Source organism: Rhea pennata, chromosome 5 (assembly GCF_028389875.1).
Source record: "Rhea pennata isolate bPtePen1 chromosome 5, bPtePen1.pri, whole genome shotgun sequence".
NCBI classification, from domain to species: domain Eukaryota; kingdom Metazoa; phylum Chordata; class Aves; order Rheiformes; family Rheidae; genus Rhea; species Rhea pennata.
The window spans coordinates 1,513,845-1,537,734 of NC_084667.1; the positions used below are offsets into that span (position 1 = coordinate 1,513,845).

Sequence of the window (23,890 nt, forward strand, 5' to 3'; positions counted from 1 at the left end):
AAAAGGGGCTAATTAATCTAAGGGATACAGTGCCAGGAGCCACATCTGGGGGCCAACTGGCCATGGAAGCATGAGTCCCAGGTGCTACTACTCCAAGAGGGTATTGCAGATGCAGTACTGACACAAAGGGTAGGGAACTGGGTGTGCGAGGGGTCCAGACACAGCAGGACCACCTGAATATCAATGCAATCAACCCTGGCTTTTGTCCTCTGGAGGGCTACAGCAAGCTCATTCCTCCCTGTGTTGGCTCCAAGATGCATCTCATTCACCTCAGTGTACAACCTTAGCCTTGGAAAGTGTGGACTTTTGAGAGGTGCTGACTTGCTTCTGCTTCTGCAGTTGGCCTTTTCTTGGTGCTGTCTCTGTGCCACGTAGAAGCTTGCACAGTGAACTAAGTGAAGGAAGTGCAGGGCTGCTCTGCTTTGCCTCAAGGACTTTGAGCCGCCCCCACCCCGCCGCTGGCACAAGCCCTGCATTCCCCGTTGCTGCAGGCCAGGCTGCCCAGCCACCAGGAATGGGCTGTCAAGTCCTAGTTACTGGCTTGCTCCCTGGTCGTCGCTCTGCGGCTCATCTCTCTTCTTGGGCAAGGAGTTTGATCTCCTTGGTGAACAGCCTGGTTGTCCGCGTGCTGCAGTCTGTGTGAGTTCCTGAGAAATGAGGTATTTCGTGTTTGTCTGCTGAACCCCTGCTGAGCAGCACGCTGAAGCCCAACTTGCGTTACAATTCCCCATGGACCCCGTGCTTCCCAATTTCCAACAGAGTCGTTTTCAGGGAAGGCTGAATGTGAAATGAGTCACTGCGCTGGCAGGGAGCGAGCTGGTGCCAGAGTACCCCGCTCCTCATCCTCGCTGCAGACCTGTGCCAGGCATGGAAATTGCTCCCCTCCAGAGGCATGCAGGCCTTTCCAGGGGACGCTTGTGCCGTCTCCTCTTTTGCCAGGCTGCTGGGGCAGCCTTTGGGCTGGTGACCTCGGGGAGGAAGCCCCAGCCCGTAACCCAGCCCGCACCTGCCTGCTGCTCGCGCCAGCTCCCCGCGGCCAGCAGCCCTGGCGCAGCAGAGCCGGGGCACGGCTCTGCGCCCTCGGCAGGCCCCCGCTTCTCCGCAGAGGCTACGGAGGATCAAACAGCTCCGACGCATCCCTGAGAAAGCGAGCGAGTGCTTGCACGCGTGAGGCTGGAAAGGGTTCAGTGCCCAGCTCGTGGGGGTCACTGAACGTGGAGTGGAAACGATCTGCAGAGGGATGCCAGCTCCCCGGGCCTGGCTCCGCGAGCGCTGGAGGCAGCGGTGGCTGCGACCCGTGTAAGGTACTGCAGGACTGTCAGTGACTTCGTTTGGTTTACGGTGCTCGTTCCTCGGCTCCGGCAGGGAGGCTCTGGCACGCTCCCTGGGGAAGCCGCGAGGCTGCTAGTTCCAAAGGGCGACGCAGCGCCTCCGGGGAGGAGGCATTTGCTTGCACCCCGAGCAAGCCTGCCTCGGGGTTGCCTGCTCTAGTGCTCAGCAGTGCCTGGGCTTCTGGCTTCTTTGTTTATGGCTTTGTTTATGGTGTTGATAATTTTCTTGTGTCAGGTTTAGGCACCAAGCATTCTTTCCACTTCTGCATAAGAAAATAATTAGGTGAGGATGGAAAGGACGATCCTTTTCCTTAGAACAGAGAAACAGGCCGGGGCTTTTATCGGGTGCTGCTTGCTAGATTCAACACCTGCAGACTCACCACTGCAAACTCATGCCCAAGTGGTGGCTCTGCTGTGGCAGTGCAGGTGGGAGAGCTGATCGCACTCCAGGAAGTGCCAAAGCCACCCCTGGTATTTCCTCCAAAGCTGCTGCCCAATTGCAATCACCAAGGTCAAAACCTGAGCCCATGCAGCCCCCCTTGCTCCTATCATGCTTGCTCACATCTGAGTGGGAGCTGCCAATTACCTCTTCCCTCTGTCACTTTTCACGCTTGCCAGGAGAACGCTGCTGCGTGGGCTTCTGCTTGTGTTGCCGTGCTGCTGGTGAGAGCGCCTGCAGGGACACCAGTGCTGTGGGCCGTGGTCCCCGCTCTGCTCCAGAGCCAGCTACTCCCAGGGGAGTGCCTCTGCACCTCTGCTCCTCCTCTGCTGGCTCCTCCACACCCCAACATGCAGATGGCAATATTCCCAGCGCAGGGAGGGTACAGCTGTGCTCTGAGGGGACCTGAAAGGCCAGAGGCCAGAGCAGGGCCTTGTAAGTAGCTCTTGGAGATGCCATCTGACCCTGGTGTCTATACTACCACCTCCTCAACCCTGCAGTGACCAGGACCCTTCCTGGCTCTCTAGTTTTGAGCTGGGCTTTGGAGAGGAGCTGTGACTCCATGGCCTGGCAGGGTGTAGGAAGGCGGGTATCAGCCCAGGGTGGCAGTGCAGACAAGTAAAGGATTTTGCTCCCCTCTTTGCTGCCCCTATTTCCCAGCACCCCAACCATGGGGAGCAGCAGAGAAGGGGTGCTGAGCCTGGGAGTGGGCAGGGGAACAGGTGGCTTGGTTGTGATTTGGAGAGGACCTTGGAAAACCAGGAGCAGGGTTTTAGCAGTGGCTGGGAACAGGATGGGCAATGTGGCCTTAGGAGGGTCTGCTCAGGCCTCACTTCCCAGCCAGAGACAGCCATCTGGCTGCAGATGACTCTCGGGACGCTGAGTGTTTGCTGGAAAGGTGGACAGCGTGTGTCCAGTCTGGAGACTTTGGGGATGGGCCTGAGGACTTAACTCTGCTGGGAGAGAGGTGCTCCCAAGATGCTGGGGGGATCTCAGGCACCTGGCAGGGACTCTCCAGAGAAGCAGATTTCGCTGGTGTAGGAAGGCACAGATGTTTCATGGAATAGGACAGTTGGCAGCTTTGTCTGCTGGTGTGTAGCGCAGGAATGGAGATGGCTTGTTGATGGTGAGGCGAAGTGTGGGCATTCGTTCACCCTAGGCACTCCAAAGGCACCATGAGACTAAGCAGAGCAGGACTCCCTGGCAGGAAAGTGATGTGTGAGGGGACAGGGGAGCTAGAATGGTTGTACACAGGGGACTAGGACGCAGTCCCTTCCTACTTAAAACAGCAAAACCACCAGAGAGACCATCAGGTGCAAGATTAAAACAAGCAAAGTACGCAGTGCATATTCAAACACTGGAAGTTACTGGGGATGTTGTAGACCCCCCGCATATCAGTGAATTTAGAAAGGGATTAGATAAATTAATGGGTGAATATGACAATTTGCCTCTTAAACCCGATAGTCTAGCTGCTGCATCTGGCTCAGGAAGCCCTGCACCACTGACTGCTGGAAGACATAAGGGTGGACCAGAAGGATTGCTGTGTACCTACTCTGTTTCTCGTATTTTTCCATGAGCATCCACTAGCTGCTGTCAGAGGCAGGATGGCGAGTGAGATGCACCTTTCGCCTGACTGGTGCCCGGATGAGCCTGGTGTAGTGAGGCTGGGTTGGTGAGTATTACTGGCCAATGCCAGTAGCACCTGCTGCAGGGATGTGCACCAGCAGATATCTCCTCCTCTTGAGCACCTACTGTGCCCTCCTCTGCCCTCCTTGCACCTAGAAGTGTGATGAGAGTCCTCCAGTCACCTGCCAAGCTCACGGTCACCGCTGTGGGCAGAGCAAGCCCACTGCTAATACAGCCTGTTGTTAGGTTGGGGCTCAGCCTGCACTCCTCTGGGAGAATTTGCTCCCTGCCCAAGGTGGCCAAGGGGAGCAAGAGCAGCAGCGATGTGGCAGAGGACAAGGCCAAACTGATGTGTGTAGATGAAAGGGGGCTCTTGGTCCCCTGCTCCCTCCTCCCACTCTTCCCTCTGTCTTTCTCAAGGCATTTAAACAGTCTTTTCAAGTCATGCCTCCATCTCCAGGTGCCCATAAAGGTCAAGGGAGAGAGGGACATACACTCTTCTTTAAGCTGCTGGGACATGTATCCTGGAAGGCATCTCTTAGCTGAAGGACCAAGAACTTTGGATGGTCCCCTTTCTGCCTGGACCCCAGGTATGTAAGCATATAAAGCACTGAGCTGGGTTTCGGGGATCTGAGAGCTCCAAAGCCAGGGTGAGATAGCAAATAAGGCTCCTCCCTTCGCTTTGCTTCTGCACCCTCCTGGGGAACAGGGCCAAAAGCAGCAAGAGGGCTAGCGGTGCTGGTGCAGCTCCAGAAGGTCCCAAGTGCTGGGGGTGCTGGGTTTCCGTGGCATCCATGTCCCCTGCCGCCCGTGCCCCACACGTGTGCCTGATCCGCCTTCCCTGAGTGCTTCCAGCTGTGCTGAAGGGCGAATGCTTGCTGGGAGCGGAGCTGTCGGCTTGCCCCGCGAGGCTGCGCGCCAGCTGCCGGGCGGGCGCTGGAAGGGCCTCCTGGTCGCGCACGGGTTAACGCCTCTGTTGTAGTCTGTTTCCCTTTGCCAAAGTGGGTGTTGCTGGAATGTCTCCTCTCTTCAGGAGGGGGGCTGAGCGTGTCCTCCGGAGAGGGGAGATGTCAGCATCAAAAAGACACAAAAGGGGGAGGTTTCCAAAAATAAAACCCTCCATCCCCTCCAGACTCTGCCAGTGCCAGAGGCAGGCGAGAAGGTGCTTGGAGCTGTCTGCAGAGCACACGAGCTCCCTGACAGCCAGGCGAGAGGGGACGGAGAGGAGGGACTGGCCGTCCTCCTTCTGCAGGGCAGGAGGGACAGCTGCAGCCGCGCTCGGCAGCCCCGCCGGTGGGCTCGCCGGGCATCTTCACCCCGGGATCTTGTAGGCGGCGGGTACTGGCCGAGCCCCCGCGACATGGGGAAGTGACTCGCTGCTCCAGCAGGCTCGTCCGAGGAGATCGGCTGCTCCCGTCTCCCTGGGCGCCCGCCTCGGACGGGACGGCGGGCTGCAGGAGGATGGCAGCCCCGCGCTGAGCGCTGCGCCCTGCGCCCTCGCCACTCCGCCCGGGGGCAGACACCATGCGGTGCCCCGCCGCGAGCGTCCTGCCTCTCGCGTTCGTCATTTTCTGGGGACTCGGCGATTCGCAGCGGGACTTTGCTGCGAGGTTTGAACCGAGCGCCTCTTACCGAGCTGAAGCCGGGAGCAGGGAGGCGCCGCGTCCGAGGCTGCGGAGCCAGGGCGCTCCCGTGCGACCCGCGGGCACGGCGCTCGCCCCGTCCCAGGCGCGGAGCCCCCCCGCGGAGCCGGGGCCCCTCACCGTGGACCGCGGCTCCGCCGCCGCCGCGGGGAGCCCGAGCAGAGGGCACGGCCGGAGGCAGCGTCCCCATCGCGGACCGTCCGCCGCCCGGGGCCAAGCCAGCGACGGCGGGGGGGCTGCCGGCTCCCCCGGCCAGAGGCGGAGCGGGGACTCGTCCCGGCAGCGGCCCAGGAGCGCGCTCACGCCTCGAGTCGTGCCCCGGGCAAAGGAGCCGAGCGGCAGAGGGAGGCCGACGGGGTAAGTGTTGCGGCCAGAGGGACCGGGCGTGCAGCGCGGCGCCGGGTCGCGCCGCTCTCGGGGGAGGCTGCCGCGGAGGTGCCACCTCCTGCCGCCTCCGGAGCGCGTCTCCGAGCTGTCTCCGGAGGCGCGGGGCGGCGAGCCCCGGCTGGCGCGGGCCGGCAGCCGGCTCCGTTGCTCGCTCCCGTGCCGCCCGCCCGGCCGTCCGGCCGTCCCACGTGCACAGGGGGCGCTTGCAGCACCGTCGCGTCCAGGCGCGCTTGTGCGGGCGCCGTGGGCATCCGCAGCCTCGCGCCGGGGCCGGGCGGGCGCTTCCCGAGCGCGCCGGGCTCGACGCGCCAGGGCCGGGCGGGCGCTTCCCGAGCGCGCCGGGCTCGACGCGCCGGGGCCGGGCGGGCGCTTCCCGAGCGTGCCGGGCTCGACGCGCCGGGGCCGGGCAGGCGCTTCCCGAGCGCGCCGGGCTCGACGCGCCGGGGCCGGGCGGGCACTTCTCAGCGTGCCGGGCTCGACGTGCCGGGGCCGGGCGGGCGCTTCCCGAGCGTGCCGGGCTCGACGCGCCGGGGCCGGGCGGGCGCTTCTCAGCGTGCCGGGCTCGACGTGCCGGGGCCGGGCGGGCGCTTCCCGAGCGCGCCGGGCTCGACGTGCCGGGGCCGGGCGGGCGCTTCTCAGCGTGCCGGGCTCGACGTGCCGGGGCCGGGCGGGCCCTTCCCGAGCGCGCCGGGCTCGACGTGCCGGGGCCGGGCGGGCGCTTCCGAGCGCTCCGGGTTCGACGTGCCGGGGCCGGGCGGCTGGGCGGCGCAGCAGGAGCAGGTGCCTGGCCACTGTGGCGGCCCCGCAGCGGGGCAGCGAGCCCGGAGGGGCCCCCACGGCTCGGTGGGCGCAGTCAGGCCACCGCGGCTCTTGCTGCAGGTACTTGCTCTCTTGGCTCCTTCCTCCCGTAACGGGCCCCTTGCAAGCAGCGAGCGCCGCAGCTTCCCATGGCTTCAGCTGGCTCCGCCGGGGGAGGCTCCGAACGACTTGCCTGGCAGAGCTGTTCCAGCTCCAGGCCCTGGCTACCACCCCGCGGAGGTGGAGTGGAGATCATATGGCGAGGCCAGCTGCTGCGCTGCGGAGGGGAGCTCGCAGACGGGGCGGCTGCTGCGGCGCTGACGTACGCTTCAGCCCCCTCCGCAGTTCCCCTCTCTGCTCCCCCGCGGGCGATGCCCCCGCCACAAGCTTCGCTGCCGAAGCCGTCGCGCGTGGCTGCTGCCCGCGCGAGCCCTGCCGGGGGGCACGCAAGCGGGCCGAGGGCTCGCTGCCCGCCGCCGCCGCCGCGCTGGGGACCGCAGAGGGGTTCGCGCTGCCCCCAGGCAGGGAGCGCCGCTGGAATAGGAAGGGCGGTTTGACCCCTACGGTTTCTCTCTCTGCCTCCCTACAACGTGCAAAGGCGGAGGCGTCCCTTGCTCCGTTCCCTGCCGTTCTCTCCGGCAGCCCTACACAAGCAGCAACCGCAGCCGGCCTCTTCTTCCCGTTACGTTCGGTACGCAGAGTATTCATCGTTAACGGAAGTCAACAGCAGGCAGTCCTGAGCAGTTTCTGCCTTAGCTCCTCCATCAGCCTTGTTTTGTGGGCAGCCTGGAGGGAGTCCGTTGAAAGGATCCCTTGGGAAGCTCCGATCCTGCTTGGGCACCTTTGGGCACTCGGAAGCGAGCTCCAAAGGTTTTTGTCCTTTCCAGAGTCCAAGCACGGTCAGCGTTGCTTCAGGATCACGTGGCAGTTAACTGGATTTGAGTCACCTGAGATGTAGCCCGTTTCTGTTGCAATGACTGCCCCAATAGCCTGCACCAGGCTTGCAGGCCCCGCTGCTACCCGGAGCAGGTGGGCGGCTCGGAGGTTCAGGCTGTGCTCGGAAGAGTTGTGAACCTCTTTGAAAGTAACCTTCATCCTTTAATCAAAGGCATAAATGAGGACCAGCATTTCTGCTCTGGTCACCTGTTATTAGCTAAATTAGCCTTCCAGGGGTGTGTGAGACTGCTACTGCCTCCCGGCTTAGAGGGATGAAGGTCCTGAGTCTTCCAGCTGTTCTTCCCTAGCAATCTGCAGCGCTCGCTCTACCTCCTGTTTGCTCTGGAAGATGAGGGCTGGGAATAATGTGCTTACTGTGGTCCTCAAGAACTTGCACTCTGGAACATGCATATAATGGCTTGTCATCGATAGCTTTCCATCTCTTCTGGAGTCCAAATCAGCACTTCTTGAACTTCCCTGTGACTGACTCTCTTTGGAGTTTGTGAGAAAGTGTAGCTAAAATAATAGTCAGTGAGTAACCACATGGCACTACTCCTCATGGAAACCTAGTTGCTGCTGTTCTCCAAGCCATTCTGTAAAACTCCTGTGATTCCACCTCATCCATCTTCTTATATCCTTTGCTGCATTGGACATATTTCCATCCAGGAAACTCAGGGCCTCCAGAAAGCTTCATTTCATGATGTTTCATTTTTTTGCCAGGTGGGATATTTTCTGTTCTGCTGTTTACACTGTACTCCTGCTACTTTCTAGCATAACAACCTTAATTTTCCCTCATTTTCCCTCATTCAGGTAGCTTTGCCAGCTTTACTGAGTCCTAGTGCTATTTAGTTATTTTGACTTAAAATCTCAACTGCCAGGTTGACCTGTCCTGATTCCCAAGTCACAGTTCTCTGCTTGTACCTCTAGGAGCCTCACACAGGCCACCACTCCTACTGTGAGATTGTATTCTGTGGATGAAAATCCTGGTTGTTAGTACTGTATCCTTTCTGGATAATTATCTTCCTAATTTGTTTTACAAGAGCAGACTTAAGATTGAGTTTCTTGCTCAGGGACTGTTCTGATGTGTCTGCCACCCTGCTCATATCTGGCTTTGCTGCAGGTGGGGCCTGCTTATACCCTTCCTGGAGTGTGTCCAACTGAAAGTCTTGGAAGAGCTTAATTTTAGAATTTCTTCCTGTTGCCTCTCACCCTTTAAAAGTCTTGTTCTGTGAAAATAAATCCTCAAATGATATATACATCATCTTAGATGATCCACCTTAGAGGAAGGTGGGTAACTGGGGAGTAATCTGAGGAAGCCTCGACTTCTGTTACCTGCATGGTCAATTTGGTGGTGCGGGGAAGGTTTTGAAGCTTTTTGACAGATAATTGCTGAGTATTTGGCTGGGAACCCTGAATTCTCTCCTATGTTCTCCCTCTCATTTTCTTTTTGTGCATTTTGCTCTTGAATTCTTGTTTAATCCCTGCTGTAGACACCATGGTTATATAGTTCTGCTTTACTTAGGCTTTGTGGGTTATATGTTCTCTGCAGTGCGTGTACAGGACTGCTCAGGAGCTGAGGCAGTTAATGCTGATGTGGTCTTGGCAGAGCATTTTCAGTGCCTCATTGATGCCAGCAGCTTTTGCTAATGTTCTTCCTTGAGTCTGACTGCAAAGGTTTCATATGCAGTTGGATGAAGTTTGCTGTCCTGCAATATAAAGGCAGACCTGATGATCTAATGGTCCCCCTGGCCTTCAGCGTAGGATACTGTAAATGACCTGAATGCAGTCAATGTATCTGGCAGCACAAAGTGCTGCATAAAGTTGAAAGATGTTGCATAGATTGCTGTTAAATAAATAGTAAAAGAATAGTTCTGCCGAATGTTTCAGTAAGTGATCACCACTGAGGCTGTGCACATGCTTAAACTATGTGAATCCATGCTCTTGCTATTTCCTTGTTTCTTTCCCCTACTGTTTCTTATATTTGCTTGCCTCTGGTCTCAGATAACACTGCAAAATCTTGCAAGCTTTCACATCCTGGATGTTTGTCTACCGCCTTGCACGATGGGGACCTGACCCTGATGGTGGCTTCTGGTTGCTACAGCAATGCAGATCATGAAGGATTGCCTCGCTGCAGCTCCTTTGCCCAGGTTCCAGGTTATGCTTGTGTATTCAGTCAGGGCCATGAATGGTATTTCTTGGTGTAGAGGAGGCTTCGTGGCACTGGCCTAATGCTGCGTGAAGGCGTTTCTGGGAAGAATCTGTCACAGAAAAGAAGTAGGCCAGTGACAAATACTGCATACCTCCTGTGCTCTAAGCTACCTGCTCTAGGTGCATGTTATCTATAAGCCAGGGACAAGCTTGTCTTGCAATTTCTTACTGCTTTTTGCAGTGTTTAGAGTAGGGTGGGTGTAGGTGTACCTGGGACTTCAGGCAGGAGCTGAGCTGTGGTTTGTTCTCTAATCCCTCACCCTGCATTTTGTTGGAAATGCAAACCCGAAGGCCCCCATCTAGGGCATATTTTACTAGCAGAGAGCATCTTCTGGTACTGCTGTTATTCAGCAGTCTAAATTATCCAATTCCCTTTCTCTACGAAGGAAAAAGGAAAAAGAAGGAAAAAAAGAAGGAAATGGGCTACTGGGAGCACTCTCTGTCCTCTGCTCTGTTCTGAGCTGTGCTGGGAACTGTTTTGGAGGATGCTAAATGGCCAGTGCTACAGGCAATCAAGTCCCAGTGCCTGGGAATGTCCCCAGTGACATCTTGTTTCCTAGTAAAGGTGTATCCTAGCAGATCCAGCCCTTCAGAAGGTAAATGCCCAGGTGCTGATTAACCTTTTCCATTAGACAGGAAAGAGAGATGATTTGCCCGAGGCACCTTTTGGCATCAGTGGCAGAGCTGGGATTAGGGCACCCCTCGTTGCTCCCTGTGTAGTGTGACCAAGTGTGGGTGCTCAGTGGGACTTTGGCTGAGACACCTGCGTGAGGAAATCTTTTCTGTCTGCTATGATAAGGGGTTGTGCTGAGCTCCTTTTGACATGGGAGAGTTGCTGACCTCTCCATATGCCCTTCCACCCTCCTGTCCCTTCTGCACCCTGGGCTGCCCAGGGCAGAGGGCGAGAGACTGCTGCTGCCTGCTGCCTGCTCTCCTCTGCCTGCTGTCTTACTTCTTGCTTCAAGGGGTTGGTTAGCATCAGACAGTTTGGGTGCTCGACCTCATGTGGCAGCTGGGTGCCTCAGAGGTTATGAATCTGGTCTTGACTTATGCTATTCTTAGGTACGCCAGTGGCCTAGTGCATCTCAGAGCCCAGCAGGTCGCCCTCAGAGGTGGCCCTGCCAGCTGCCTTTGCCTCTGTTTGGAAGCCCCTGCCCCTTGTGTGATGATGGGTGATCAGGGACAGCTCAGCATGTACAGGACAGCCCCTGAGTCCCCCACAGCAGCCTCGGTTCCCCCCAGGGATTGTGATGCCAGACCTGGTGGGAACCAGTTACTTTGCTTTCATCACGGCAGTGCTGGAGAGGCCCAGGACTGGAAGTGCCAGCAGAGGTGGCTCACGTCTGAGCTGCGTGTTTGCTGCAAGTGTTGGTGACAAAGCATGCACAACAGGCCAAAGGCAGCTGAGGACACCGGGAGCCCACCTCTCTCGAGCACTGTCCCTTCCTGCTATAAACTACTGTCTGCACATTCTGGGCTGTCCTTTGGAGAACGTAACTCCAGTGATAGCATCTCCCTTCTCCTGAGGTTAGCAGCTGCTGTCTGCACTCAGCTGGAGAATGACTGAGACAGGATGGATCACTTTGAGAACAAACTCTGCTTCGCAGTCTGTATGTCTAGAGTCTGAAGGACCCTTCACACTGGCATTAGCTATTTGAGCTTCACCATGCACAACAGCGAGCCAGTGAGCTGTGAGACTTTGTCAGCTGTGTCACAAACTTGCAGAAGAATCCTTGGCAAAGTATTTCGCTCTCTGTCTCACGCTAAGTCTACTCAACACATGGTGAGTGGGTGGGAGCCCGGCTAAAAGGCAGTATGTATTAGCTTGGCACTAGGCTAACAGGTTTGTGGCTTTCAGATGGGAAGCAAGACCGCGTCCTGCAAGCTTGAAACACAGGCAAAACAGATGTGGATCTGCTGGTAACATCTTGAGTGGACATAACTCAGCCTCTTTCCATCCATAACTTGGAGATTATGACACTGACTTGTCTCCCTGGGGTTTGGAAGATGAGTGATTCAGTCTTGCCTGTGCCACAGGAATCATGAGGAGACTCCCACGGTTACAAAATTGTTTCCTCTTCAGTATGCTTTCTATCTGTTGCTGATTTCATGTGTGGAGCACTCAGCCTGGCAGGGCTGTGTTGTCTCTTGTGGTGTTTACTTTTCCCAAGTAACTGAGAGAGAGATGATTTTGGTCTTCCCTTCTGCAGCTTTCACCCTCTATTTTTCTGGCCCCTGCAGTAATTAGTCCTATCTGACAATGAGTCTCACACCCCTCTACTCTATTTGCTCTGTCTTTTGGGTGTTTCTTCTGCTTTCCTAGGGGTTCTCCGCAGTCCACTGAGACCAGGGTAGGACTCTCTTCTTCCTACCTCATCTCCCAGACTCAGTGCTGTGAGGCTAGGAAGGAGGCTCCAGGAGAGCTGCTGGGATGTTGGGGACTGATGTTGGTTCTTCATGGGAGAGTGAGCTCCCTTGCTGCCGTGCCCCAAGAAGGAGAGTGCAGTGGTCAACGGCTGATCCAAGAATTTGTCCCATCCTTCTTCTTCTCTCCTTCCCACCATGCTGGCTGTGTCGGACTGAGTTTGGTTTAGTGTCTGTTGTGTCATGGCAGATGATGAGGCTTGGTGGCCCTGAGGATGTCTGTGTGGGAGCAGAGGCCTGGAGGATTCACCATAGTGGTGCCAGTCTCTCTGCAATGACCTCAAACAGTGGAAAGGTGCTTGTAGAAGGATCACAGGGCTTCTTGGGGCAAGAGCAGGCAAGAGCATTGCACCCATGGGTATAGGCATGAGGATGCCGCTAGTGGGAGCCTAGCTAGCTAGAGGTGAGGATTGCCAGAAAGCACCTGATGAATGTGCCTGTCCTCTCATGCTGCCTACCATGTCCCTTTTGGAGATGTTCTGTTGCCAAACTCACCACACTTGGAGTCTCAGCCCTAACCTTTGCTTTGCTCTGTGCTTGTTCTTTGGGTTTCTGCTTTGCCAACACAGGCTGTGGCTGCTCCTTTGGACCTGCTGGCCTTTGCCTTCGAAGCCCATGCTGCAGGACACGTAAAGTGGGTGCAGCCTGCTAGCAGCCATAAGGGACCAAGCATGGTATGGAGATGGGGCTTACCTAGCAAGTGGAAGATCTCAGAGGGAGCTACTAGGCAGGCTGCAACAGAAAGTGCTTAGCTATGGCATAAGATGGTGCCCATCTGTGGCACGGAAGGCTTGCTCTTGCTTTTGCCACAATTTGCAAAATCTGGCAGCATCTCTCAGGGAGCCCAGGTGGATCCCAGAGCTCCTTGTGGTCAGAACGTGAAACATGTGAGAGCTTAGAGTATCCGGATTACTAAGGTAGGGGCATAACACTGGGATCCAACAAGGCAAGAACGTCTCAGATTAGTTCCCTTTGTAAAGACCCCTGGGAAAAGCCCTGCTAGGAGCCTGTGGTGCTGTCTTCATCCCCTCTGACAGGTACAGCGCTCTGCCTGGGTCTGTTGTTTCAGGCTATTCTAATCCAATCCCATTCTGTTTATGGGGACATGATTTAACTCTCCTATTGACACACTTGTGCCTGATCCTACAGGGTTTTGATGCCTTCAAAGAATGATCCTATCTGCTAGGGTTTGCATCCCTATCTGTCTGGTCTCAAACGTTTTTTTCTATAAACTCTCAATTGCTGTTGGCATTGAGAGCTGTTATCAGTATGCTTCCTCTAGAGCACGTGTGAGAGAGATGTAGATAGACTTTGAACTTTAATTTCATGGAGACCTGATAGTGTGCTTCAAGGCCAAACAGCTTCTCTGAAAAAGGTACTTACTTGCCTACAAGAAGCTTCCTCTGATTACGTCAGTAAATTAAAGTGAGAATGGGAAAGGGCTTTGCTCTTTGCCAGATCTGCTGAATATGTTTTGCAAAGTGTGTTTCAGCTCTGCTGATGGAAGGAGGGGAGCTGTGACAGTCTAAGCCAAGTGGGCCTTGCTGATGCTTAGAGTGGAGTTCTTCAGCAGCCCTTAATTATCTAAAGACATGCTCCAGCTAAGTCATTTTCAACCTTTACTGATTTGCACATCTTTAAAATGTGCAAGGCCTCTTGTGGGCTCTTATATAGTAAGTAATTCGAAGTTTGCTGACAACAGATTTGCTTTCCTTGGATCCTTTCTACAGTTGTCTTAAAGAAGAGCCCCATAGATAGCCTAGGTGTCCCTAGGGACTGGAAAAACAGTACTCTAGCCAAATCAGAACAGAAGTGTATTGATGCAATAATTATTTCTTTGGCTTGTGCTGTTGCAGGAAGTCACACCACAGGAATGTACGTTTTTTCTCCCTGTAAAGTCCGCCTAGGTTAATAAAAGGTTGATCCTGAGGGGTTGGATAGTGCTTTGCAAATTATGGGGCGCCTCAGACCACTTCCCCTTCCCATGTGCAGTAATCGCATATATACAAGCAACTTCCTTCCTGAACACCAGACCATCCCTTGACGTGCCTGTTACCCACTGTCTTTGGCACTCTTAAAATGCGAGTCCCACAGTTTGAGCTCCAGCACCTCTGCAGTTTCCATCGCATGCCAGGTGGATGCAGGAATCACTAGGATGCCAGTGCTGAGCTACAGCATCCTCTGACCTTGCTGTATTCTTGTGAAAGTTGTTCCAGAAAATAAATGTATATGTTTCTGGGATTCTTGTAAATTCTGTCAGCTGTTCTAACTGCCTTGTCTGGAGTTAGAGATAAACCATACTCCCAACTTGATTTCCAGAGCTTTCAGGCTGCCTACTTCTAATTCTACATCTTCTGATGACTGTATTCTCCCACCTACCCGGACATGCAAAGATTACATATTCCCCCAAATCTCCCTCCATGGTGGGTAAATAGTTTCAGGAAACAACCAGCCACTTGTTATTCCTTCTCTTAGTAGCCATGTAAGTGTGAGGGGTCACCAGAGCAAGCAGAATTAGCTGCCTGCTTAGGCTCTGCAGAGCACCTGTTGGATGCACAACGGCCTGTTGCGAGTGATCACTGCAGAAGATAGCCTGAAAAGACGTAACGAAGGCTAGGTGGGAAGGATGTTGTTCATGGAAAGGCAGTCCAAAACTCCTTGCAGCAATGTGCTGGACTTAACAACCATGGAAAAGATGTGAGCATCCTGGAATTGTATAATGCCGTGCATGTCAAGCAGGCACAGAATGTGGTGCCCGGGGCAGTGGCTGGGCGAGGAATGTGGGTCTCGCAAAGAGGAGAAGCCGGGGAGCGGCCGGCAGAGCTGCCGGCGTGCAGGTCCTCTCCGGGTGGGGCTGGAGCACGGCACAGCAGCAGACAGCAGCAGCCTGGAGCAGGAGACGGAGCAAAGTGTTGTCTTCAGCTGAAACGCCTTGGGGCATTTATGGAGGCAAAAATGCAACGGCCAAGGTTGGAATTAGGCCCAATTTATACCCCAATACTGTGAACAAAATACAGAGTGCTGTGAGACCTTTAATGATCACAGGTCATTGGTCTCCAATTACTCTCGTGAGGAAAATGATTGCTCTCAGCGCTGTGCCAGGAACAACAGTTCGGAAGGGAGACACTCCCCACGGAATCGCTCATGCTGCAGCGTTCACAGAGTCCTTGGGGGTTTCGTTTCCAAGCACTTAAACAACTCAGCCCTTGTCCGGTTGGTTTTGATCTCAGCCGCTGGTCCATCTGGAAGGAAATATCAGATGCTGCAGGAAATAATTTTATGGGTGACTCAGAGGTGCTGGCTGCAGAGAGACCTCCGCTTCCCCTTTTCCTAATCCTGCCGTTTTGTCCTTTTGCTTAGGCCGAATGTCTGCGGGAAACAGTGTTGCTCGGGGTGGACCACGGCTCCAGGCACAAACCGGTGCATCAAACGTGAGTATGAACGTCTCGGCCGGCACGAGTCCCAAAACGCGTTCAGGCGCTGCTGTGACCCCGTCCGCGTGTGCTCCCTGGCCTGGGCGCGCTCCCCAGGGCTGCGGCAGAGAACAGCCTCGGCCGCGTTGCGCCGCAGCACGGCGGCCTTCCCCCGCGCGCGCTCGCCCCACGTCAGCTTTCTGCACCTGCTCGCAAATTCTGCTCAGACCGAACAATTGTGTCTTTATTTTATTATCGTCGTTCGTTTCAGGCGAGAGCGGGATCCTGCTGGGGCAGGGCATTGCAGCGGCACGTTTAAAGGCCAGTTTCTAGCCCTGCGACCTTACTGTCCTCTCTGGAGTAAGACTCGAGTCTGTGAAAAACACAGCAGATGGGAACTGGCAGAGCACGGTCGTGCTTACACAGGCAAACGTTACTTACGCTGAGGGGAAAATCAGGGCTTCAAATGATCTGAATGTTATTAAAAGTAAAGCAGTTAATAAAATTGGCACCATGGCTGGGCTGGGTGGGGCTGGGGCGCGAGGCAACGCGTGGCATGGCGGCGCTGAAGTTCCTGCAGCACTGAACTGCCCAGCACGGGGCGGCGGCGGCCGGGAGGCCGAGTCCCTTCGCGCCCTCCCCGAGGGGCAGTTGCTGGGGCTGGGGTGGTGCGAAGAGCCGCGTCCTTGTCCCCTGCCGGCGGGCGTGTGGCCCCACGCTGTCCTCCGCGTGAGGAACTCCAGAGCCCGAAAATGCTGGGGCCCCTCCCGGGGGGCGGTTTAGCTCCGGCGCGTTCGTGGGACGGGAGCAGCGCGGAGTGGTTGACACGGAAGTCATCCGGCGCAAGGGACGTCGTCAGCCGCGCGCGCTGGGAGTTCCCGAGCCCGTCAGTCCCGCTCCTCCTGCTAGCGCCCGGGGGTTGTCACCTCCTCCGGAGTGGGACTCCCTGAGGTGGCGGCTGAGGGGTGGCTGGCAGGGCTAAGGGTGGCGGGACGGGGCGTTAATTAGTTGTACGGGACAGGAGAGTCGCCCGAAGCCTTCTGAGTGTCGGCGCGCTGGGACAGGAGCCCAGGGAGGTCGTGGAGCCTCCTCCTCCGGGGGCACCCAAAACCCGCCGGGCTGGCCCCGCTCCTCCGGCCGGCCCCGTGCCCCTCCCTGCTGCGGGCGCAGGAAAGCCGGGGCTGGGGGTGTCCGGGGCCGCCTCCTCCCTCGCGCGGGTGCCACCACCTCGCTGAGGCGGCGCCGGCCGAGCTGAGCCTCCCGAGCGGCCTCCAGCCCGGCGGCGGCCTCCGCCCGGCACGGACGCGCGCGAGTTTCTCTCGTTAGCATCAAAACGCGGGAGTGCGGGTGCTCCTCCGGCCGTGGCCCGCGTTCGGGGGGGGGGGGGGGGGAGGCTCCGCTCTGCCCGCTGCGGGACCCCGCTGCGGCGGGCCGGGGGCTCGTCCCCCGCCCGCTCCCGCTGGAGGCAGGCGGCGGGGCGCAAACCGAGCGCCGGGCCGGCCGCGCCGCGGCCGCCTCTTTCTCTCGTCAGGGGCTCCCGCAGGAGCGGCACGGAGCCGGGCCCGCAGCCATGAGGGCCGTCTAGCGGCTGCGCGGGCGCTGGGCCGTTGTTCCCGAGCGTTAATTAAAAGGACACGGTCGACGCGGGCAGGCCCGACAGGGACGGGAAGCCCCGGGCCGCCCTTCGATGAAGGCCGGCGGTGGAAGCGCTGGTCAGGTCCCAGCTGCGTCGCTCACAGGGCTTTTCAGCCTGCTGGGGATGCCTGGCGGCTTGGGGAGCCGGACGCCCCATCCTACCGAATTTCTGCACGGTAATCTCGTCTACTTTTGGATCCTGCGGTCTTTGCTGTGGGGCACATCAGGAAAGACAGCGGGGTAGAAGCACAGCCGGAGGGAACGTCTTAGCGTGAGGAAGCCAGGAAGACGTTGGCACTCTGCTCTCATGGTTTTCATGGGTCTGAGCCTGGATGCAGGAGACAGGACAGGCCTAACTTGTCTTAGTCCAGTCCCTGTCACCCAACAGGTGCAGGGATTTCTTCCTTCTCCACCAACACTCTTCCAGGGTTTTTCCTCTTGCAACGTCTTTTAATGACTGAACTCAAGCCCTGGGCAGACTTCCCCAGCCTTTCGGTATGATCCAGCTTCCAGGACTACAGTGCAGCGAGCACCTGGGAGTTCCCTGAGTCAATGACTGGGAAGATAAAAAACAGAAACACTAGATTTTCGGATGTTTTCTGCTGAAGTGAAAGTGAGTTAAGAAGGGAATTGAGGAAGAAATTCTCACCTACTTAGAACGGGCTTGGTTTCTGCCCGAACATTGTCAGATCTACACACTGAACTACAGACAGGGCATCCTGTGGGACATTGGAGATCTTCCCTCGGGAAGGGTAATTAAAGGAAAGAAGCTACATCTGGACTTGGTACCTAGGAGGGCATCCAGGCTCTTGCCCTGTTCTTCATCCAGGGACGAGACTTGGTGTATACCAGCTCTTCCCTCTCTCCCTTTACGTGCTGGTGTCGGTGAAGAAGAAACTTATACACACAGGCTGGCCAGAAACCTTCTTGTGCTGCCCGGATTTCGGGGGAAGCTGCAGTCCACACTTGTGGATAATTTAGCTGCTGCCTGTATTTCTTCATAGCTGGCTGTTTACTTCCCACTCAAACTGACTCTGTCCCTTCTGCTTAACCATCAGAGCAAGGAAATCCTCTTGCTGAGCCTCCCTGTGCCACACACCCAACACTAGTTTCAACTAACTCTGCTTTTATCAACATGATTTACCATGGTTCTCTGCTGATGCCTAAGGTACCAGCCCTGGCTGGCCTGGTAATACAGGATAAGTTTTTTTTATGATAGGGATATTTTAAAATTAAACCTTTTTAATTAGCATGTTGGGAAAAATTCAATAAACTCGTGCACTTTCTGATCTTGTACAGGTGGACTTATGGTTAGGATATTTGATGAAGGTGCTGCGATCCCAGGGTCTGTCTCTAGCTCTGTTTTGGTCTCCTACTGTGTCTTCAGACAGTCATATTAGCACCTGGGCTTTTCCATGTCTGCTCTCTCCTTTTGCCTGTCCTCTGTACAGTGACTGTGGGCTCTTTGAGCACAGACTCTCCACGGAAGTTGTTCTCTCTCTTATTCATGCATTGCTATGATCTCCCTGCCTGTCAAGCCTGCACAGATCTCTCTGTCACGTTAAACTGTCCTTCCCTTCTGGGTTTGCTAATGTAGTCAGAAGTATAAGTTAGAGCCCAGGTTATGTATCGGTGAACATCAATAAGCACCTCACTCTTCCATGAGAACATGGATTAAATTACCACAGTGGTGAGAGTCCTCCACTATCTTCCTACAGTTTTCTGAGGATACCTAGGTGAATGGACAGATTTTTCCATATTTAAATGGGACTGAGCAGGAGGAAAGCTCAGGGAGCTTACAGTGAAGAGCTACAGCACTGTCCTAGACCTGGCATGCATTTAGACCAGCAACGCAGTAATTGAATGTCACCTTGCAGTGTCATGGCTCAAATCTGGGCCAGGTTAGCATAAGGGATTCCATAGCACGGCGTCTGCAAAATGACAGAGCTGGACTCAGCAGCCTTCCCCTCTTACAGCCCTGCTTAGGTTAGAGCCACACGCAGGGTTGCTCTGCGCTGAGAATGCATTTCCTGCACCGAAGACCAGACAACGCAAGACTTGATCTGTGAGGCTATTGCTAGAGGCTCTTAAACGAAATAGGATTGTTACTGAATAATACTTGAGCAGTGCTCCAAATCTCATGCTTTTATTCAGAGTTTTAGAGAACCTGTCGCTGCTTTTCGTAAAGCCCCAGCTCCTGGAGTAGGTGATTACACGAGACTGTAATGAGAAGAAATGAGCAGAGTTCACCTTAACAGAATCTTTTTATAACCCTTGTCACTGGAGAGAAACATCTCAGACTAACCCCTGGGCTCAGAAACCAAAAAGCAAAGAGAAGGATTCCAAATATATTTTAACCTTCTTATCTAACAATTTTACAGTTTGGGGGGCCTGACTCATTACTTTTGCACACGTGGAATTGGCAGTACTTCTGCTGAATGGTCTATTCTCCCTGCATTGCATACCTAGACTCAGACAAAACCTGTGACTTTTAAAAGCTCTTTCAAGATTTTTTCTGAGTCTGCAAAGGAAACAGAGAAGGGATTAATCCTAGAACTGGAATATTTCAGCTAGGGCAGCTCCCCACCCATCCTGCATATAGGAACAAGAAGACTAATCCCATTCCCTTCTTCTTTTCTTTATATCGGCTGCCTTAGGGACTTTTTAGAGAGCCTGGTTGCTTATCACTGTTTTCTTGCTGAAGGGCATAGTCTACATCTAACTTTAACATTAACATTATTTGTGGGAGACATTGTGAGAAATGTTGTGCTTTCAGGTCCTGGGGCCTCTGTTACTGCAGTTCCCTGTTCTGCAGTGTTTCAGCCTGTGAAGTGGTTGTTTGGAATGGCAGGCGTCCTGGTATGATGGCGTTTACTAAATCAGGCATTTACTGGGAGATAATGGTATGGTCTGGGTGCCTATTTAAATCACAGTTGAATTATTGTAAATGACATCAAATCTTGAAGTGCCGGACTTCCCAGAGACAGTTAATTCCTGCCTGACTAGGGCCCTGTCTCTGTTCCAGAGCCTGCAGTGGTGTCTGATTTATTTTACTGAGGGTTTTAATCAAAAGCTCTGGTTTTAACCTATACAACGCTATGCAATCTGGGTTCTCCCTTTTCCTGAGATCTGCCTCCTTCCTGAGCATTAACACAGTAATAAAGGTCAAATGAAGTGTTCTAGCCAACATATTCCTGTTCTAGTTAGGTGATGATAGACCAGTTTTGGGGTGAGGGAAGGGTTGTTGAGGGCGTCTCCCTACACTGCTGTGAGAGGGGCTCAGATCCAGCATGAGACTTCCCTTGCTTGGCAAGAGCAGGATGGTGCATGGAGGGTCTGATGTATGAATGGCTCATGGAGTTAGAACTCTAAATGTGCTTGCTGTCCAGAAGCAGCCTATCTTGCAGAAGTGCCTGGCTTCATGAGATCATGGTGATGGATGTCGTGGGAGAGCATAGTCAGAAAATGAATGATGGGTTCATGAAAATCAAGTAGCTGTTTGTGAAGGTGGTTGGGATGTCAGACTGCTCCTGCTACCTCCCTGGGAGAGTTCTGGTTAATAAGCTCTGAGCAGAAGTGGTCGTTGCACATTTCAAGCCTTCCACAATGTTTCCACGTGGCTGAACCTCAGGTGAAGATTAATGTTTATCTCACATTGGCCAGTGGGGTTTCACTGCTCTTTGGCTAGCTGGCTCTTTCCTTGTTTGAAAGAAGACAGAGTCTTTCAGTGCCCCTTTAATTATGCTTGCTGAGAACAGCTAGCCTGGTACTACCTGGGCAAGCTGTGATTTCCTGGCTTTTGCTGGCTGGATTATAAACCAAATTTGGCACCTGTTAACTTGGGAAGTGTTAGGGTCCAGCGTATAATTAACAGCACTTTCCTCCTGGGGTGCAAACTGAAGCTTATGTGCTGTAATTAGGAACACACACAGGCTTTGGGCATGAAGTTAATGAACTGTAAGTCCTTGTAGCTGCAGAGGAATTTGAGCGTGGTGGCTCCAAAATTAGCTGGTACAGGGAGAGCCAGAATGTTCCTGAGGGGACGTGGCAGGGGCACTGTTCAAATAAATGCAGAAGCATAATAAAACAGTACCATAACTTGTGAATGGCTCCCAAGAGGCTGCATTAGTGCGTTGTTATCTGCCTCATCCATGTCTCCTTGCTTCTCCTTAAACAGTTGCTGCCTCCAGTTTGGATTTGAGTCCCTCTTCCTGCCCTCAGCTCCACAGGGCACACCAGAGACCATATGCTTTCTCGGGCAAACCTTGGTGCCTATTTTTGGTCTTTCTTAACCAAATAGAGCTTGAGAAATGCTTTGCTGAGATCAGTGGGGGAGAAGCAGGAACAGAAAAAAGGCCTCGGTTTTTGTCTTTGATGGCAGCGACCCTGCATTAGGGATTCATGGTAGTAGTAATACGAAGCCTTTTGCTCCTGCGGCCTGGTTCCAGGCCAGGACGGGAAGGAGCATGTGTGCGATGTACAGTCTAATCCTCCTCAGGAGGAGGAGAGATCTACCTGCCTGCAGGAGCAGAAGGCAGAGAGGAGATGGGATCTCCCTGGTTGTGCTACCCCAGGCTGTGTACCACCGTGGCGTAAGAGAGGGCGTGCTGGTTAGTGCTGAGCCCATCTCCCATGGGTCCTGCTGACTGCCTTTCTGTGTCTCCTCAGCTGTCTGCGACCCTCCGTGCCAGAACAAGGGCTCCTGCAATCGGCCCCAAGTCTGTATCTGCCGCTCGGGCTTCCAGGGCTCCAGGTGTGAAGAAGTTGTTCCTGAGCAAGAATACCATCCTCCTGCTGCTGCTGCTGCCTTCCAGCCCCCTGCAAGCTCCTTCTGGAGGAGAACCAGCACTGCGGAGAGGGAAGCTTCCCCAAGAGCGGCTCAGGCACCTGTCCCACAGCGCTCACTGGCTGTGTAAGTTGACACCAGTTCCAATAGGAAGCTCGTACAAATAGACGTGCAGCTAATGATGTGCTCTGTCGGGCAAGCTCAAGCTCCAGGCTTCCATGCCCTTAGTCTCACCACTGCCCAGAGAACACTGCTCTGCTTTGTGAGGCAGGATACCTTGATTCCAGGTGGTGGCTTTTCTCCAGGGCTGACATAATGGTGTCAAGCTCTGCTGTCCTTCCAAGGAACTAGGTTTATCTGCAGCACGTCTCGTGGTGCCCAGGCACAAAATGGAAGGGAACAGGATAATGACAGACCCACAACGAATGAGCACTGTGTAGCTCAGCAGTTTACCCTTGTCCAGTCTTTGAGCAGCCTTGGAGGTAGTAGCAGGGTGGGCTGAGGAGTGGGATTTACTTTCTTTTAGAAGAGGATGTGTTTAGAAAAGCATGTCCAGGTAATACCCATGGGAAGGAACATAGGTCTGGGGTGTGCCAGTATGGGTGAAAGCGATGATACATATACCGTGTCTGAGGTGAGTATCCTCAGAAACCCTAACAATCATTGAGCTAGTTGTTTTGTAACCTTGGGTCACCCTACCGTTGTGTGGGTCATTTTGGTACTCTGTGAGGTGACTGCATATTTGGAACTGAAGCAAAGATGCAGCTGTTGGAGTTCAGGGTGGTCTATAAAGGAAACGCTCTTCTAGAGGACATATTAAGCTTAAGGTGACAACTGTGGCATTGCCTTTGTTTCTTGTATGTCAAAAAGAGCTTGGACTCATTTTGGCTACCTCAAGTCAGCTCTGAGGCGTTCTTATACCTGAGCTCCTTCACGCTTTGTGTTGTCTTGCTAGAACTGTGTTTTTTGTTTAAGGAGGGGGTAACTATGAAAGATGCCCTTCCCAGATTAGTACTTCTGTTCTTCTGGCAGCTGGGAAGGGATGGAGAGGTCAGGAGTGCTGCCTCCTGGAACAGAACAACCTGCACATTTTTCAGAAAACCCCCCACCTCTGCTTTTCCTTAAGAGGCCATGGACATGGGAGCAAAATGTTAGACCCTGCAACACCCACAACCGCCTGTGTATTTCTTGCTGCTACTACAGAAAGATTCATTTTGTTGGGGGCCGCCACACAAGAGAAGTTACACGTGGCTTCCAGTGGAAGCCAGTGCCAATCAGAGCTGCTTGCGGAATGGGCAATTTAGCCTTTGTTCTTCTGTTTATCTACAGGTTACTTTTAAAGTGTCTGTAGCTGCTGCATTTCAGTCTCTTCTGAAGCAGAGGCAATGTATGGTCTGGAGACATCTCTAGACACTTACTCTCAGGCATCTACAGTTTTGGAGGGGCTCAGATGACTGAAAAGGAATTGACTGACATGATTTGGTTCACTGAAGCCAGCCTGTCTTGGTGCCCAATGAAAGACTATCTGGTGGAAACCAAATTCAGGAAAAACAAAGGTGTTTGCCAAGCCCACATCAATGCTGCCCTAAGAGAGGCTTGGCTTACAAGTAGCACAAGCCTTAGCACACACCTGCAATCCTGGTCGTTACTCGCAAGTTTCCCCACAGTAATGACCTCCTCCTACCCCTCCAAACCACTACTCTGTGTGCAAAGACTGGAGAGGAGAGAGAGCAATGCCCTTGGAGATATGCCACCTGTTTAAGGCTTTCCTAGTAAGGAACATGACCTCAGGCTCTGCACAGAGGGCACAGGACTGTGCAGGCATTGACAGAGTATTACTGTCCAGACAGTCAGACACAGCGTCTAGGGGTTGCTGAGCTTGGATTGCTGAATGCCCAGCTGCCTTCTATACCTTAAATCCTTTGGCACTGTCCCAAAGAAATAGGACTCCATTGAGGACCATGTCATGCCTTTCCTTGTTCATACCCCATGGAAGCTATAGGATATTGCCTTATCCCACACTTCAGCGAGAGCACTTGACATTTGTCTCTGGCAGTCACTGCAGGTAGGATCCAAGGCCACAGCCAATACTGACTGCCTTCTACTGCATTCCTCAGGGCTTTGTGTAGGTCATTGCAAACATCTTCAAGAGGGAGCTCTTACTGCTTCTCTGGTAGGCTCTGATGTGTTTCCTTCTCAGGTGATACCAGGGGACCTGTGTAGTGGTGTTCTGCAGGTGGGGAGCTGCCACCATCCAGGCCCCT

The 23,890-nt window shown here is 54.3% G+C and overlaps 1 protein-coding gene across 1 annotated transcript in view; it reads left to right on the plus strand.

Annotated features, from left to right (window-relative positions):
* Positions 1-4,528: 4,528 nt before the first annotated feature.
* The window catches only part of LTBP2 (latent transforming growth factor beta binding protein 2), a 79,924-nt gene continuing 60,562 nt past the window's right edge, over positions 4,529-23,890 (plus strand). Inside the window, exons 1-3 of the mRNA XM_062577424.1 lie at positions 4,529-5,396; positions 15,153-15,223; positions 21,509-21,752. Of these exons, the coding sequence (XP_062433408.1) occupies positions 4,921-5,396; positions 15,153-15,223; positions 21,509-21,752 (791 nt within the window). The 5' untranslated portion in view covers positions 4,529-4,920. The remainder of the gene's footprint in view (positions 5,397-15,152; positions 15,224-21,508; positions 21,753-23,890) is intronic.